Consider the following 18,755-nt stretch of genomic DNA (forward strand, 5'->3'; position numbering starts at 1 on the left):
GGTGGAATGATATGTTTTGAACCTTGAAATTGAAGCTTTAGACTAAAAGTCTCTTCTACAAAGTTGTTCCTTATAGTTAGGCCCTCATTTTTATGACAATCAATTCTAGGGTGCTTCTTATTATCATTGAAATCAAAAATCTAACTTTGTTTGAATAAATTAAGGTATACATTCTTCGGCAAAGTTATAGCTGAGCTAATTAAAAGCAATTTTGTTTTTTGTATCTCTTAGATTGACCGATTTAGAGCTATTTTCTTGAATTGAGTAAGGGTGGCTCTAAAAAACAGTTGTTTTTCTCTAGTTTTCTTATTTCAAATTTCTCAGCAAAGGTGTCTTCAAATAACTTTTAGATCTTTAGAAGGCGCTTTTGCTCCACAAAGCTTGTCAATATCTTTCGCCGATCAAGAGTTATTGACTAGGGGCAAGACAGCTGTACTCAGAGTAAATATATTTGCAGCGAGTAAATTTGAGCTACTCTCATTAACTCAAAAATTATCAAAGTAGTCTCGATTTTCTGATCAAAGAAAATATCGTCTGACAGCATAATTGGTTTTCAATATAAACACAGTTTTCAAGCATTAAAAAATCCAAGGCAGACCAGGGATTTATTGCTTAAAGTTGTAAATATTCAAAGAACCACGTGAATATATATATGCAGCCATTGCGCATTATTACTGGCAAATCACTCGACATAGAAATATGATTGGCTTACAAAATAGGACTTACCTTTCCTGGAAGTCTTTGGCAATCCTGAAGATAAACCCTAGAATTCTGGAAGCTTTGTCGACGGCATTTCGAGGTGTGCTGAATGAAAGAGAACGAGTACGAGCTCTCGTAGCCACATCCGATGTGTCGTGATGCCAATATTCAACATTAGTCGTATCAACATTGTATCACAGTGACACAAACACTGTCATTAGTAAGGAAAATAAATATGTGAATAGTAAGTCCCATATTCATGTACCTCACAAAAGTGTTGTCGTTGAAGATGTTTGATGATGTGGTGGTGTTATTTTAGGACTATACATGTTGGTACTCAACCAGAGATTCAAGAAATTTCAGCCCTGTGAACATAAATAGTTTATCTCGCACAGTCTGTAAAAGATCTCTCTCATCTTGTTGAACTAGTTTCAGACATGAAGAAATTCAAGATTAATATTGAGGTATATCGTGACAAGTACTACTAGGTTCCAAAGTTTCAATAACGTGTAACTATTCGTTTGTACCGGCAAGTGCAGTAGCACAAAACTCCTCGAGCTGGGTCTCAGGGTCGGCTTATTACTTGGTAGTCCAAGGTACTTCGTGAACAAGATGTGCAGTGTACGGTCCTCTTACCTCTACGTCGGGGTAACCCCCTGGCCCTCACTCTTACGTGTATTGAGGAATGTTTGGACAATATTGTGATTAAGTTGATCCGCTCCGGGTTTTAATTAATTTCAAAGCTTGAGTGCGCGAAACTCCTACAGTTTTCAGTGCGCCGACTCACAATTCGCAGAGTTTCATGCTGCTGAATCGTTGTTAGGCAGAACATCAGAACAAGTATGAGGCAATGGCGGCTTATCTAGGGTTTTCAGGACATCTACGCCATTCCTCTTCTCCTCCCACTTCATGGATTGGGAGTTTGCTGCCACTTTTTTAGATTCTACCACCCAGGATATAGTTCAAATTCCATACCAACTGTTACACACATTCTGCTTCTACAAACTGGCTTGCATACAACACCCATACAGTCGAAAATTATATTTATGAAAGATTATAGATTATAAGTTTCCCTTTTTAATTGATACTTACACCAAGGTTCATAATTGAAAACTGGATAGCACATCAATTTACTTTGTATCGGTATCAACATTGTTTTCAATATAACAATCAGGTTGCTATGTGTATAAGATATTGAGCAACGCGAGTTACTCAGAGTTACTCAAAATTAACTCCGATTTTACTCATGATCGAAAGCTGTCTTACCCCCAGGTTATTGACGTTTTTCTACTAAAAATATGCACTTTTCAAATGTTCATATCTCTGGTTGGGGCAAAACAAAAAGTTTTTTTTTACGGCATTTGAAAGGGAGTATGTTATTCTGAATAATATGCAAAAAATTGGAGGTATTTTATTTTTTAAACTCGTGTGTCGATATGTAGGGTCCAGGTGTGGGAGCTGCCTTCCTGCCTTAAGCGTGCGAGCATCTCACAACAGCAAAGCCAAAAATTCCTGCATCTTAGATAGAGTCGCTCCCCTCGGTAGAAGGTGGAAGATTCATTCAGGGCAAGTTAAAAAAAAACTGGAAAAAATGGTAACACTTACACCACCACAACACCAAAAACTTCAGACATTACACTTTAGCCATCGATCTCTAGAAAGCAAAAGAGGCCTAAGCATCCCCAGGCCCGCACAAGAGTCATCTAACTTGCATCTTTCAATGAATGAAAAAAAAAGTAGAAGGGTCTGTGCCTAGGGGCACGAACGGAAGCTTGACGTAGGACCGCTAGTGGACGAAATAAATGTGAAGAGCATTTAGTTCTTTTAATTGATCAATTATCTATTATCTCAACTCTTTCCGTTTTTGAATTGTAGGCGTACCAAATTTGTAGTATTTTTTTTCAAAGAGAAAGTTGATTGAGAGAATCAATCAAAATCACTTGCACCCCTGCTTCCAAGTTTGGTTACAAGATTACAACTCTGGAGAGCATTTTGTGTGGTCGTTGGGGGCTTGTGGTTCTGAATATGGACAAACAAGCACAGATAAATTCTATTCCAACTCTTTACTGATGTAAGCTTGATGGCCCTGTTGTAGGTGACAGCATCACGGATCTCATTTTTCAGGAACACTTTCAGCACACCTCGTAAATCAGATCGAAGATACGTCAGACACCGCCACGGCGAGCCAGACGACGGATGGTGGTTATCTCGAAGAATTTGCGATGACGATTGGCACCTCCTTTGCCACGACCAGTCAATTCAGTGCCAACATTTCAAAGGGGCGTAATTTTATTTGTAAACAATGACTTTAGCCGTCGATTTCTCGCGAATAAAAGCTCACTCATGAAAAATAATGACACCAGCAGGTAGAGGAATGTTTCCTCTACCAGCTAGCATTGTTATTTTGGAGAGGTAAGATTTCATTCGCGAGAAATTGACGGCTAAAGTCATTGTTTACAAAAGCAATTACGCCCCTTTGAAATGTTGGCACTGAATTGTTACTTGTTGGGTTATAGAAGAGTGGACTAGCCACCACCTTCCTACTGCTGCTATTGCTGACCACGCCGTCCGAAGTGAAAATGAGCTGATACCAGACAGCAGCGCTGCTTTATATCTTTTCAGGTTAGAGCAGAATGATGTGCAACCAAGTGGTATAAAAGCTACAAAGACTCCTCCCATCATGAGTAGTTTGCTATCAAGTAGCGACACTGGTTCCTTTAATTTTGCGTTGGTTTGCCAATGGTTGTTGATCAAGGTTGATCAAAATAATGTGTACACCTGCTTCCAGTTTGATTACATGAGCATTTTATGTGGTCGTTGGTTCTGAATATGGACAAACATGCAGATTAATTCTATTCGTACTGTTTACTGTAATAAGCTTGGTGGCCCTGAAAAGAGCCGTTTTGTTGCCAAAGTTGGTGATGATTTAACCTCCGAAACCAAACAGAGTGCGTCTCTGTCACTTCAAAACGTAGATGACATCCATGGCCGCTTACGCTTGGCGTGTTTAGTGTAGGTGACAGCATCACGGATCTCATTTTTCAGGAACACCTTCAGCACACTTCGTAAATCAGACCGGAGATACGTCAGACACCGCCACGGCGAGCCAGACGACGGATGATAGTTATCTCGAAGAATTTGCGTTTGGTTCTGAATGTGGCGATGAGTGTGCAAAATATTACGCAATTCCATCCTCCCTATTCGCACGCGCCCGAGGATCGGAGACGAATGCCACTTCGAATTGTTTCGACTACTTACTACTCTCTGACGACTGTGCTGGGGAAGCAGCATATGCATGTAGGTAATTGGTGGATTTGTTAGTTAATTCGACGTTTTTGGACAATGCAGGACATTTACAAGTTTTTCAATAGTTTCTTGTTGAAAATCAACATTCGGAAGCATTGTTATCGATGCGTAGCCATATTTCTGATCGATTGGTGATAAAATTATTGAAATTGGACCAGGGGCAGCTGAGTTATTAACGCTCAAAATCTTTCTTAATTTGTTACATGTTCCATTTTCGGTTTTCACAAAGTGTACCCCCATATAGAAATCAAAGACGTAGTCCTACGTCAAAAAATGTAGACTACTTTGTTCATTTTTGAGTAAATGTGAGTAACTCAACTTTACTCACTGCCAACTCTTAGTACAGTTGGCTTGCCCCTTGGCGGATATGTTACATTGGTCCTTTCGAAAAGTTACGCGAAAATTCTGGTTGAAGGTTTCTGGTCCTTCTGTTTGTAATCAAAATAAATCTGTTCGTTCCAGAGCAAAATTTCACTGATAAAAAAAAATTGTAAGGTTTCTGTCAATCTTAAGGTGCTGTAAAATTACTTGATATATGTACCTACCTACATTAGATTCCGAATCACCGAGCTCCCTTAATTCACAGAAACGGAAAAGCAAAATCTACGGACCGAACAGAAATGGAGAGCCCATCGGTGGAGGAATGTCGGTTGTGTTTGGGAGAGCTCACCGAAACCAAGCGTTCGATTGAAAAGTCGGACCTGAAGGAGCAACTGAGCCAGGTTTTCCATTTTGTGGTAAGTGTATAGTAAGTAGCTTAATGCTTCCGAACCTAGGTTTTCTTCTATTTTACTTCACCTGATAATAGGTTCTACTCGCAGGGTATTATAGATTAAATTATTACTCGATTACTTTTTTCGAAGGGACGTATCTGCTTTAGTAAACAATGCATTTGATCGTCGGTTTGGCGTAACTGGTAGCTTGGGTTGCTCACCCACGCATGCTAACACTACCATCAGATCGGGGAAATTGCATTGCTTTAATCCAAATAGCCATGGTGACGTGAAACAAGTGATCCCAATTGCTTGACGGTGATGAATATGAAATGGTCCGGCCTGTGATAGAGCTTGCTTGATGGTTGTCTCCCTGCGCTTCGAATCAACTACTTTCGGATAAAGTTGAATTTTCAGTGGCAAGTCGCTGCAAATTGCTTCTCATTGACGCGATCATGCCAAACGAGGTAGTTGATCAAAATTCAAACTTGCACTAACTAAGTGCTCTTGTGATTTCAGCATTGTTGGAAATTCGGTTTTGGCGATTTATAATCGTGTAATTGCATCCTGGCATTGTTGTTTTACCAGATCAGCAGCCAATTAGAAACAGCCTACTTCACCACTTGATGATAACCTGGAAAATGCTATAATGGTCTCAACACTGCTGAAAATGCTTAAACAAATACTTAAGGCCCACGCACATTGCAAACCCCATTAAGCATACGTAGGTGTAAGAGGGGCATAGTGAACATGAGGCATCCCGTGCACCAGCTTATACTTTCGGCCGTTCGGAACAAATTGAGTACTCTTTGCAAGATGGCCTATGTTACATGATATAAGCCATAGTCTGTACGGGGTATTATGCCCTCATGCTGTTAAGTATGTTTTTTTTATATTCAAACTCCAAACTTGGATCTGGAAATTCAGGTTGCATTGTGATTATCAGAGCCTTTTTGAACCTCTAGCTTATGATAGGGGGAATGGATATAATGTCGGCCTAAATGCTCCTACATAATTTGGGCCCATACATAAATTAAGCAATCGACTAAATTTTCAATAGCAACCAAAAATATCCATTAGTACCGTCCCAATGACACGTTCATCTAGATAAAATTGATAAATAGTAGATTTTTAGCGATGGGCCCAATCTTAGATCCATAGGCCAACATTACAGCCATTTCCCCTATATGTTGGTTTTATACACACTCAATTCAGATTACCGACGTCGATAATTACACTATCGAGATTATAACAGCTGAGCGGTCAGCAGTCATCTCGGTGAAATGTTGATCCTTCCTGTTATATAATGTTTCTCGTCATTTGTCAACTGATTACAAACAGCTCGATAACCTAAACTGAACGCTCGGTTCACATTACAGTTGTTTTGTTATTGATTGTTGTCACAAAATACCGAGAGACTCAGTACTTCAAAATTGTAAATACAAATGAGATTTTAGTATTTTGTTTATTAAAAAGACAATGTTAAGCGTTTTCGGAAGAACTACACGCAGCTTAAATTTAGATAAAAACGACAGGTTGCATCGCCAAGTCGTAGCAGAGGTTCGTTTCTACCTCTTGCTGCTAGAGAATACCCTTTTAGCACAGAGAACAGACGTCCAACTTCCACCAGAAACTTGTGTAAAGATAAGTGGGAACGTCGCCGTTACGTGGCGCTATCATCTCCTGAAGTCGAATAGGAATCTTTACACAAGTTTTTACAGAAATTTAGTTCGAGTCTCAACGTCTGTTCTCTGTGCGTTTAGCAATCTGTGTAAACAGTTTTCCATATTTTTTTTTGGATCAATCTACTGGCTGAGGATTCTCCGCTGACACGCACCTTTGTTTTGCTAAAATCTGGATTTAGGTACGTTGACTTCTTCTTTTATGGGGTGTTTACACTTATGCTATTTCACTAGCGCTAATGGGCTAGCTGCTAGCAAAAAAAACTCACTAGCATAATGTAAACAGGGCATCAGCGTCAACCAGCATGAAATTTCAGGAGCAACTGAAATTCGTGCTAGTTAGCTAGTACACTAGTGCGAGTAAATCCGCACAGATGTAAGCACCCCATTAGGAAGGATCGCCTTCGTGCAATACGCAATGTTAGTCTGCGGTTTGTGAGTCCAGATTCTTCCCACGAAATGCAGTGATCATGACTATCAATTCTTTCCAGATCGAGCCCTTACCAGGACATTCGTCCGAAGTTTGCGGCAACTGTTTGTCGATCGTCTCAGAATTCCATAAGTATTCGGAAAAGGTTCGCAGCAATCAGGAAACGCTCGCCAGTCGGCTCCGACCGGTGCCGATCGCCCACATCAAAATCAAGACTGAATCGTCGTCATCCGATGAACTGGAAGATTTCAAACGGGAAACCTCCGATGCTTCCGATGGGGAAATCTTTGCCGAACCGCTAGTATCGATAGAGGTGAAAAGCGAACCGCTAGCCAAGCGAACCAGAGGATCCCAACAGGAAGATGAGACAGTGCAACCCAAGCGGAAGAAGAAAAAGAAGATCATTCCTAAGCTCAAGGAAAGGAAGAATAAGAAGAACATTGCTTTAAAATCCAGGGAGGAACTGCAACAACAGGACATTATTATACAGGACTTCTACGAAATGACATGCGATTTGTGCGGACATGCGGCGCAGGACTTGAACTCGTTGAGGAGTCACTTCCGCGGGACTCACGGACAAGGCATCTACATTAAGTGTTGCAAGAAGAAGCTATCCCGAAAGTGGGCCATGATTGACCACATAACGGTCCATACGAACCCGACCGCATTCCGCTGTGAGGTTTGCGATAAGACATTCAAAAGCAAACGGTATCTCAGAGAACATCAGGCCAATGTACACGGAAGTGACGAACAGCGGCCATTCCAGTGTGATCAGTGCAATCGGTTCTTTGCCAAAGAATCCTTGCTACAAACGCACAAGAGGCACCACGAGAAGATGCCATGCCCGCAGTGCGGTCAAGTGTTTGCCAATTCCATCTCGCTGAAAGCTCACATGAAGGGCGCGCATGATAATGTGGATCGTACGAAGGTTTGCGACCGGTGTGGAAAGGGATTTTCGGGCCCGAGCGCCCCGAGTAACCTCCGGCAGCACATCGACAAGGTGCACATGGGTCTCGGCGACAAAACGAAGCATCAGTGCCCGATTTGCTACAAGTGGCTGCTCGGGAAGCGTGCTCTGACGATACACGTGCAGCTGCACAGCGAGGTTGGCAAACCACACATCTGCGATATTTGCAACCAGAACTATCTCCACTCAAGGGCACTGACCCGGCACAAGCGGTTCGTACACGGCGAGCAGAAGTACGAGTGCGAGTTTTGCGGCAAGAGGTTCAAAAAGCCGCTGGCGTTGAAGGTAGGTTTTTGAATGGCTGTTCAGAAGGATGTTTGGTAAAAGCTTTGAGTTTTTTTTCAGGAACATCGTGCTACCCATACGGGAGAGACCCTGTACACCTGTAAGGTGTGTCCGGTTTCGATGAATTCGAACGCGAGCTACTACGCCCATATGAAGAAGGCACATCCAGTTGAATGGGCGGATTCGAAAGTGAAAGCCGCCGAAGGCAATGGGTCATCAGCCAACGACAGTGCAACGGTGTGAAGTGCTGTGTTAAAAAAGGAAAGGTTGCTTGAAGTACAAGGTTAGTAGAAAAACCAGTAAAGATATTTTTGTTTGTGCCGAAACATCCCCAATTCCCTGGAACTGTGTTTCAAACGTGGTATGATCGTTGACAATTTTCGCTAAGAACAAGGCAATCTTCAAATGGTCGAAAAGAGAACTAACTCCTGCTATTCATAGTTACCTTAACACATTTGAACTCGTGACCTACAAACATACCTTCAAGAGGAACCGCTCTTTTGAGTTGCCTTTAGTTTCTTCTGCGCCCACTCCGTCGGATGTTGCCGTTTGATGTGCTGGTACAAGTTCGCCTTACAGTTATTCGGTATTCCACAATGCTCACAGGCATACAAAACTTCACCCGTATGGGTGGTGCGGTGCTCCTTTAATGCAATTGCCTTCTTGAACTTCTTGCCGCAAAATTCGCACTCGTGTTTGGGCTCTGCATGCGTCTGCAGTTTATGGCACTGCAGCGCACGGGAATGTGGATATTTCTGCAGACATATATCGCACTGGAACTCCCGGTCACCGTCGGTGTGTACCCAGTTCATGTGATTTCGAAAATTCCGTTCACCCTTCAACCAACGCTGGCAGATTCCGCACTGAAACCGCTGTACCTCGATTCCCATGTGCTCGTTCATGTGCCGATCGAAGCATTGCTTGCTCAGAAATTCCTGACCGCAGGTGTCGCAAACCATTGTCCGATCCTTGCCGCTATGCTGGTTGGTCATGTGAATACTTAAGGTGCTATTACAGGCGAACATTTTTTTACACTGAGGGCACTTAACTTTCACATGCCGCTCCATGTGCAGAGCGAGAGCAGACTTCTGAGCGAAGGACTGCGGACAAAGGTCGCACTTGAATGGACGCTGATCTTCGCTCGAGTGCCGGCAGAGCGTGTGTGCATTCAGGGTGTCCTTGTTCTTGTACTTTTTCCCGCACACCTCGCACCGGAACACATCCGGGTTGGCGTGAAAATCGATATGATCCAGGATGGTGTACCGTTTGGACAGCTTCTTGTTGCAGCAAACTACGTAACCGTCACGTCGTTTGTGTTCCTTCCAGAAATGACTACGGAGTATTGTGAAGGTTGCTGCTGATGTTCCACACAGGTCGCAGATCATGCGGAAGTGTTTGTTGAAGAGCTGATCTTCTTCGTTTCGATCTTGTTGCGTTTTCATAGTGGTTTGTTTGGAGTTGTGCGTAGATTCGTCTGCTTCCACATCGTCGAGTTTTCTTTTCTGGGACGGCCTTTTCGTTTGGTTTGTGCCTTTTTTGGCGGAGGTTCGTACGATTCGTCATCACCGGAGCATGAAACTTCTACTTCTCCTTTCGGTTCGCAAGCCTCTTCGGGTGTTGCCGGAAGCCCAGATTCACTGAGCGTTTCGACTTTGACGCTTTCCAGTACGATCTTCGAGTCCACAGTCGGATCGAGTTTTGTTTTATTTCCGTTCAGGAGTTCTTGATTTTGGCGTACTTTTTCCGAATACTGGTAGAACTCGGAGATGGCATATGAACAGCTCTGACACACACCGGAGCAGTATCCTTGTTTGGGTTCAATCTGGAGGTAGAAAGGGAAATTTGATTGAATTCTTGAAATCAGTAGCATCAGAACTGGACCTGGCTACTCAAAACCTCGTCCTCGCTTCGTTTGAACCTTTTGGAAGATAGGCCATTTGTACGATCTTTTGAATTTTAAAAACATGGCCATGACAACCAGCTTTATATTGCAGAAAGGGCCATTAGAGGGCTTGTTGGTTGTCGTAAAACGGGTAGTTGATCACTGTTTACCGGATAAACCTGAATATTTTTCCAATCATATCTTTGGCATACCAACAAATACCTCTGAAATCTGTACTAGTAAATGGCAATGTGGGTATTTTTGATGTCTGCCACCATTTTGTAATCCAAGATGACAACCATTGGTTTATGAAAACTGTACCTTACAATATGGATATTTTTGGAACCGGATGACATGTAGATGTCGAAAATCGATGTCCGCCGCCATTGTGATTCGTTTACTTGGGTTTTGTCTTAAAACAATGGACGCCATCCTGGATTCCAAATAGCTGTGGACATAGATTTTCGACATCTACACGTCATCCAGGTTCCAAAATACCTATTTTGTAGGGTATTTGCAAGGGGTAATCAACTCTGCACACTGTGCCCGAATACAACATGGCACACGATTCGGCACGCTTAGGACACAAACGGTCTTGCCAAAGGGTCTTCCGGGATGGAAATTTTCTTGATTTCCCCTACGTTGTTCCTCATATATTCTTGAGTATGGACTTCGATGGGCAATCCACAGGATTTTATAAAGATGTCCATAGTCTCTGTACTGCCTGTACAGCTGGGGAATGTCGATACATAACCTCAAATATTCCATCAGATCTGGACTTATGTACGGTTGCTTTAACGTAATAGTATAGGAATTATGAACAGATCAATGCAATTACATTCCATGCCGTGAGTCCGGTCATTTTGCAGATGCATCTCTATAATCATCCTTGTGTTGAACTAGTTTGTATCACGAGGCCCCGTTGCAATGGGTGGCCTACCAATCAGTTCTTGTAAGACCAGTAAGGCTTTGCTCAATCTCTAAAATTTGATTGCCGGTAGAGGGAATCGTCGGTGGGGTCAACGGTTCTCGCATGACGACACTAAGCAACTTGCAATTTGTTCGGCAAGAGCCCATGGGGGCATGCTGATGATCAACAACAACCACAGGATCCTGCCTGCAGCAGAACTACAAATGCGAAGCTTATCTGGATCACAACCCATTCCCGAAGTATGATTGATCTGAAGTGGGGGGGATATTTGATGGTTTTCATCGGTGGTACATTGTAGAAGACACCACAACTACATAAGACCGTGAACTTGGTAGCCTTGAACGTGTGTAATTGGGTGGTGGCAAGAGACATCATAATCAGCGACACGATAGGCCTTGGGTGATGCCTTCGAGGTCATGTGCTTCTGAGCCGATCAGATGGGTCATTGACACCTTGATTGGTACACTTCGGTCAACTTCAACACGTTTGGCGCAGCGCTTGATCGGCACTGCGAAATCTCACGAAATAGAATAGGGTGTGTGTGGGTATTTGACAGTTGTATTTTCTGAAACCAATGGATGGATTCCATTATGGCGGCGGACATCGATTTTCGACATCTACACGTCATCCCGGTTCCAAAAAATATCCAATCTGTAGGGTATTTGACCCCCCAGATCAACTTTGCCGAAGACAGTAAGTTGCTAGTTTTCGAGATAATAACACAGTGATTTTCATATCAGTGGATTATCGTTTTTGTTGCTGATCATGATGTGTAACACAAATGATAATATATGATCTCAGATGTACACTGATTATCATTCGGTTAATAGTGTTTTTATCGTCAGTAAGCATCGGAAGATATGATTTTCTTGATTCCCTGAAAATACGCCTAAATGTAGGCAATTAACATCAATTTTACATATAAAATCATTTTTATTATACGAAATCGTTCATATGAACGACATCTGATTTCAGATTCGAATTCAGTGACTACTTAAGGAAAATAAGTAATTTCGCCAAGTCCGCATCGTGCTCTCTTGCCGTGCGGATCTATTTGCTTTTTGCTGAAGGAAGTGTTACTACTACCTAAAGCTACAACAAATTTAAACAGCACTTTTCAGTGCTCAACCTGTAAAAAATTTTCTACCTTGTTCAACTCTTATTCCTCTTCGATCCTTGTTTGGACCCTACCCGAGGTAATCCTTCTTGGATATCGATTTGGAAAATTCCTCTTCGATCCTTCAGATTCTTATAGTAATCTGCTTGGAAGTCGATTTGGATAAAAATTTACTGCCGCCATGGCGCCTAAACGCAAAAGAAAGGGGCAAACTCTTGACCCCCCTTCTGATGAAATTAATTTGAGTAATCAATTTGATTTGCTCACGGATGATGAGAATGATCCATCATCCAAGAAAAATTCTAGTAAACTTTCCCGGCTTAATGCCAAGAAGGAAAAGATTCCCCCTATTGTGATAACCACTACCGATTTCCATGCTCTTCGCATGGAACTTTTGAATTTCGTGAAAGTTAAGTTTTCACTACAAATTGGACGTCGGGGTGAATGCCGTGTATTGGCTGAAACCTTGGACGGATTTAAATGTCTTCTCAAGTATCTTACTGAGAAGAAGCACAAATTTTTTACTTACGACACCAAAACTGAACGTGTGTTCAAGGTTGTCATGAAAGGACTGCCCAGTGGTGAATCCCTGGATCAGATCAAAGATGAACTGGCAAAATTACTTGGAGTTGTGCCACTCCAAGTAATCAAAATGAAAATGAAATCCCGTCCTGGCGATTCGCGCAACGGGATTTCTAATGATTTTTATTTAGTTCACTTCAAGTCTAGTGAACTAAACAACCTTAAGGCCTTAGAAAAAGCTAGCCTTATGCTCCATGTCCGAGTGAAGTGGGAACACTTCAGGAAGACTGGAGGAAATTTTCAAAACCTCACTCAGTGCCGTAAGTGCCAGGGATGGGGTCACGGAACTAAAAATTGCTACATGCCAGCTAAATGCATGAATTGTGGTGATTCCTCTCACGCAAAGGACGACTGTCCTGTGAAGGAAGATCCTAAGAAATTTAAATGTTCAAATTGTGGTGAAAACCACAAATCCAATTTTTGGGAATGTAAGACTCGCAAAGCGATCCTACAATCTCGTTCTAACCGTCAGGTAGGAAACGCTCCACGTTTCCGACCAGGTACAAATTTCTCTGCTGTTAACAACGGTCAGCGAGGAACAAATTCTACATTCGTACCCGTAGGTACAAATATCTCCCCTGCTTCAAATGTTTCATCTGTACCTACTCCCCTTGCTGCTAACAATGTTCAGCGAGTTAATGGAGCTACCTATGCTGCTATTGCAGCGGGTAGAAATCAAAATACTAACCAACGTTCTAATGGAAATTTTGACAATTTTGACTTAGGAAGCATTACTGCCCCCAAAATGGAATTTTTACAGAATTCATTAATTGACATGATTTCTGATATGCTTAAATCTAACTCCATGTTTGATGCTATTCAAACTGGAGTAAAATTTGCAAATAATATTGTCATGACTTTAAAATTCAGTAATGGATTTTAAAGCATTAAATATTGTAAATTGGAATGCTCGATCTCTTAAAGATAATGAAGACGAGCTATTTAACTTTTTAAGAGTTCATAACGTGCATATTGCCGTTATAACTGAAACGTTCCTTAAACCTGCCCATAAGGTTAAGAAGGACGCAAATTACTTGATTTATAGAAATGATCGTCTTGATGGACCCTGTGGTGGCGTTGCCATCATTATTCATAGACGAATCAAACATAAAATTCTTTCTTCATTTGAAACCAAAGTTTTTGAAACTTTGGGGGTTTCTGTTGAAACAAAATTTGGACAACTTACGTTTATAGCTGCCTATTTGCCATTCCAATGCGTAGGCCAGCAAAAGAATTTTCTCAAGGGTGACCTCCAGAAACTTACCCGTCATAGGTCTAAATTCTTCATTATTGGTGATTTTAATGCAAAACACCGCTCATGGAATAATGCTCAAAGCAATTCCAATGGTAATATTCTGTTTGATGATTGTTCTGCAGGTTATTACACTATTCAATATCCAAACAGCCCAACATGCTTTTCTTCTGCAAGAAATCCCTCCACTATTGATTTGGTCTTAACTGATTCATGTCAACTTTGTAGCCAATTGGTTACCCATGCTGACTTCGGTTCTGATCACCTTCCAGTAACTTTTGAAATATCCCAAGAAATAATTTGTAATCCCAACAGCTCTACTTTCAATTACCATAGAGCTGATTGGGAGCAGTATCGAACATTTATGGAATATAACTTCGATCCAAACATTCCTTTGCAAACCAAAGATGAAATTAATTATGCTCTTGAATCTCTGACTACTTCTATAGTTGAAGCAAGAGCTGCCTCAGTACCAAAATGCGAGGTTAAATTCGATTCAATTATAATAGACGATGATCTTCAGCTCTTGATCCGTCTTAAAAATGTCCGTAGGAGACAATATCAAAGAACACGCGATCCTGCCATGAAAGTTATCTGGCGGGATTTGCAAAAACAAATTAAAAAGCGATTCTCTGCCCTGAGGAACAAAACTTTTGAAAATAATATTTCTAAATTAGACCCGAGTTCCAAACCCTTTTGGAAACTCACAAAAATTTTGAAGAAACCTCAAAAGCCTATTCCAGCGCTTAAAGAAGGTGGTAAAATTTTGATCACAAATTTGGAAAAAGCTCAGAAACTTGCTAAGCAATTCGAGAGTTCCCATAATTTCAGTTTGGGTCTTACTAGTCCTATTGAGAATCAGGTTGCTCGAGATTTTCTGAATATTTTCTCTCGGGAAAATATTTTTGATGATTCCTGGGGGACTGATTTGGACGAAGTAAGGTCTATAACTAAAAATTTTCAAAATATGAAAGCTCCAGGTGATGATGGAATTTTCTATATCCTCATCAAAAAACTCCCAGAGAGTACCTTGTCTTTCTTGGTAAAATTATTTAACAGATGTTTCCATTTGGCATACTTTCCTGATAAATGGAAAAATGCAAAAGTTGTTCCAATTTTTAAGCCGGATAAAAATCCAGCTGAAGCTTCTAGCTACCGTCCAATAAGTTTGCTTTCTTCAATAAGTAAACTTTTTGAAAAGATAATTTTGAATAGAATGATGCTTCACATCAATACGAACTCAATTTTTGCAGATGAGCAGTTTGGATTTCGCCATGGGCATTCAACTACTCATCAACTCTTAAGAGTTAACAATTTAATTCGTTCAAACAAATCTGAAGGCCACTCAACTGGAGTTGCTCTTCTAGACATAGAAAAAGCATTCGACAGTGTTTGGCATGAAGGTTTGATTGCTAAATTGAAAAAGTTTAATTTTCCACTTTATATTATGAAATTAGTTCAAAATTATTTAACTGACAGAACTCTTCAAGTAAATTATCAAAATTCCAAATCTAATCGACTACCTGTTAGGGCAGGAGTTCCTCAGGGTAGCATTCTTGGGCCTATATTGTATAACATTTTCACTTCGGACCTCCCTGATTTGCCTCAGGGTTGCCACAAATCTTTGTTCGCTGATGACACAGGCATTTCCGCTAAAGGAAGAAGTCTTCGTGTTATTTGCAGCAGACTTCAGAAAAGTTTAGATATTTTCTCTTCTTATTTACAAAAATGGAAGATTTCTCCCAACGCTTCCAAAACTCAACTTATAATATTTCCACATAAGCCTAGAGCTTCGTTTTTGAAACCTAGTAGTAGTCACATAGTCACTATGAACGGAGTTCCAATTTCCTGGTCAAACCAAGTGAAATATCTTGGATTAATACTTGACCAAAAATTAAATTTTAAAGATCACATTGAGGGCATTCAAGCCAAATGTAACAAATATATAAAATGTTTGTATCCTCTTATAAACAGGAAATCCAAACTTTGCCTGACGAATAAACTTCTAATATTTAAACAAGTTTTTAGACCGGCCATGCTTTACGCTGTGCCAATATGGTCTAGTTGCTGCACTACCAGGAAAAAAGCACTTCAAAGGATTCAGAATGTCCAACAAAATAATTAATAATTTCAGGCAAAAATCGTTGCAATCCTCAATTGCAACGATTAATTCCCTTTATACTTAGATAAGATTTAGTTTTAGTTTTTAGTTTTAAGATATCAATTGTTATACTGACATGCAGGTTAAAAAACCTGTTTAAAATACTGAATTGCCAAGACATGAACAATGTAAAAACACTTAGATATATATCATAACAATTAAGGCTGGTACGTTACTGCAGTAACTGGAGCACCTAGGTTAAAATGAAATGTAATTTATTTTGAATTTGGAACAAATAAAGAGTTAAAAAAAAAAAAAAAAAAGTAATTTCGCCGAACCACCAGAAAAAAATGCTGATACTGTTAGATAGATAGTTAAAAGTTGCACTTCCACAAAATTGAACATTTACATATGAATTACTTAAAAATACAAATTCTAAAAATATCATAAATAAGGATTGTTGAGAACCGAAAATTGAACGGTGTAGTGATCAGCTTCACCTCAATGATTAAGTTTACCCCGTTTTACGGTACTTGGGAAATAGTCTCAATTTTTCAGGATATCTTATAAGCGGACAATCCTTCAGGAAACACTTACCAAAAAGCAGAAAACTTTTTCCATCTGGTCCTTCAGCTCCGGGCTGTCGATAGTGGTGAAACTCTCCGCAAAAGGATCCAAACACAGACGGCACCCGTCGGATATGAGATTCATTTTTCTTGATTGTTAATCTAATCGCTGAAAAGGTGCTTCATTGTAAACATGAAAACCTACAATTCAAGACCAACAATTGAAAAGGTCTCAACTACATTTTGGAAACAAACCTTGGAAGGCCATTTTCTCGCGAAGTGAAACCTACATTCGCAAACCTTAAACACAATCGGGTAGAGGAGAATTTCCCCTACCTGTTCGTTTTGTTGGATTCCGTTGGTGGACTTCGGTTCGTGAGAAAATGGCCTTACAAGGTTTGTTTACAAAATTGAGTTAAGGCCAGTTCAATTGTTGATCTTGAATTTGTTAATTAATATACCTACGATGTGATGAGATGTCTACTTTTCTGCTTGCCTTGTCAAGGTTTATGATTTGTTTGTAAACAAAATCATAGTCACTGTAATATCCTTCTTTTTAATAAAAAGACACAACTAGTCCGGTCAACAGTAGCAACAGAAGAAATATAAATATGGTATCAGAAAACCTCGTACACAAAAAGTATCTTCTTCTTTGTTTTCTTCTTAGACAATTCTTATCGAAACTTGACAGCTAGCATTGATGATAAGAGGGGTAGGATTTTCTACACGTTAAATCAAATTCACTGCAAACTGAGTATATTACAGTCACGAGCAGTGTCGCCAGGTAGGTTGAATTAATACCTGGAGTGCGGGTGGCAACGGTCAATACGTGCGAGTTTACGATATTCCTGATCCTGGATTGCACTCTTGCGTTGGTGCAAGGGAAATAGGGAAAGTTGAAGCGTGTCATGGGGGATAAATTTCCTACGATGAAATCAAAAACATGTGTTTCTTGAGCAAAATAGCTCTCTGGTCAGAGGGTATAGGATATAGGGTAGGTATATACACGGATAGAAATCTCCTTATACCTTTTGGCGAATTTCTATTGCTGATTATTCATAAAATGTATAAGTCAAGTAATAAGCAGACGCCTTGCAAAAAGTTAATGAAGATCATGTATCAAATGAAATGTATAAGCGGTCACACATACCTTTTATGCATTCTTATAGGACCTATGTGGTTTGTCTTATGGAATGTATAAGGCTGATGCTTTGGCAAAAATGTATAAGTGAAACACATGGATAAAATAATTGATTTTTGTTTCGTGTAGGACATCGCTGTTCCAATTTGGTCGTGGCACATTTCGAGTATGAGAGTGTGATTGCAGTTAGACCAAAAGTGCCTGAAGAAAATGCAAGTACTTTTGCTGATTACCAGAAGTTGCGATAGTGAATATATGAGCACAGGCAAGCAGACATAACACTTTTAAAATGCTCATCGCAATTGCTTGTAGCGGTCAATTTTAAAGTTTCATAGTTGGTAGTACCGCAACCTGTGGGGCGCATAATCAATTCCCTTGCATTTGACGTTTACACACTACAGCCACCTGTTGAGTGTATTGCCCATCACACTAAATACGAGATGGCGATAGTGTTTTAGCAACGATGTTTTACAAAGAGACATGTCTGTTATATAATATTGAGGTAACGTTAGGATAAAATCAAACCATTAAGAAATATCACTTTCAGAAATACTTCACTTCGGAACCGATGAACCATTCTGATGGCCATAAGTAATCATAGTTGCAATATAGCTTTTTATTGTTACCTTGCTTGAGTAGGTTCCTACACACCCAATTTAAATCGCTGAAAATCAGCAAAATTTTGCTGATTTTGGACTTGATACAATATCAGCAAACTATCCAGCAAAATTAAGATGCTGAAACTTTCAGCAACTCAAACTTCTGTCAAAATGAAATCCTTTTACTGAATCTTCAGTAAATCTGTTATTTCTTGCAGAAGCTGAAGTATATGTTTTTCGACAGCACTTTGCTGGTTGTTCAGCAATATTTTTGTTTTGCACCTTTGCTGAATTATCAATAATATTTCATCCATTTGTTTTCGTTTTGATAAATTGGGTAAATTAATGCAATCCTACACTGTATTTAGTGCAGGATTCCTTTAAAGATTTTTTTTAAATAACTGTATACAATTGATTTGGTAAAATCGTTTCACTGCAGCACCACGATCCCATTTATTATTGAATGAATTGAGCTATTCATGGTGAACATCTAGCAGACAGT

The 18,755-nt window shown here is 40.3% G+C and overlaps 2 protein-coding genes and 1 long non-coding RNA gene across 4 annotated transcripts in view; 1 reads left to right on the plus strand and 2 right to left on the minus strand.

Annotated features, from left to right (window-relative positions):
- The window catches only part of LOC135708448 (transcription factor grauzone-like), a 404,988-nt gene extending 395,389 nt beyond the window's left edge, over window positions 1–9,599 (minus strand). Inside the window, exon 1 of the mRNA XM_065230565.1 lies at window positions 8,559–9,599. Coding sequence (XP_065086637.1) covers window positions 8,565–9,524 — 960 coding nt within the window. The 5' untranslated portion in view covers window positions 9,525–9,599 and the 3' untranslated portion in view covers window positions 8,559–8,564. The remainder of the gene's footprint in view (window positions 1–8,558) is intronic.
- LOC135708400 (transcription factor grauzone-like) lies at window positions 4,436–8,520 on the plus strand. 2 transcript variants are annotated; one of them, XM_065230495.1, is made up of 4 exons: window positions 4,436–4,495; window positions 4,560–4,742; window positions 6,892–8,082; window positions 8,143–8,520. In XM_065230495.1, exons 2-4 carry the CDS (start codon window positions 4,626–4,628, stop codon window positions 8,323–8,325), a joined length of 1,491 nt encoding a protein of 496 aa, XP_065086567.1. In that variant the 5' UTR covers window positions 4,436–4,495; window positions 4,560–4,625; the 3' UTR covers window positions 8,326–8,520. The 2 variants fall into 2 exon arrangements, with proteins under 2 accessions (XP_065086567.1, XP_065086568.1); XM_065230496.1 differs by having other exon boundaries at window positions 4,453–4,495; window positions 4,592–4,742.
- Window positions 9,600–9,820: 221 nt separating the features above from the next.
- LOC135708486 (uncharacterized) lies at window positions 9,821–16,676 on the minus strand. The gene is made up of 2 exons (XR_010518296.1): window positions 16,545–16,676; window positions 9,821–9,904 (listed from the first exon to the last, which is right to left on the minus strand). It is a non-coding gene; the product is annotated as an uncharacterized LOC135708486 (long non-coding RNA).
- Between the last annotated feature and the right edge of the window lie 2,079 nt (window positions 16,677–18,755).

The sequence above is a fragment of the Ochlerotatus camptorhynchus genome, unplaced genomic scaffold (assembly GCF_037179485.1).
Source record: "Ochlerotatus camptorhynchus isolate MF236.1 unplaced genomic scaffold, CSIRO-AGI_Acam_v1.1 ptg000330l, whole genome shotgun sequence".
Classification (NCBI taxonomy): domain Eukaryota; kingdom Metazoa; phylum Arthropoda; class Insecta; order Diptera; family Culicidae; genus Ochlerotatus; species Ochlerotatus camptorhynchus.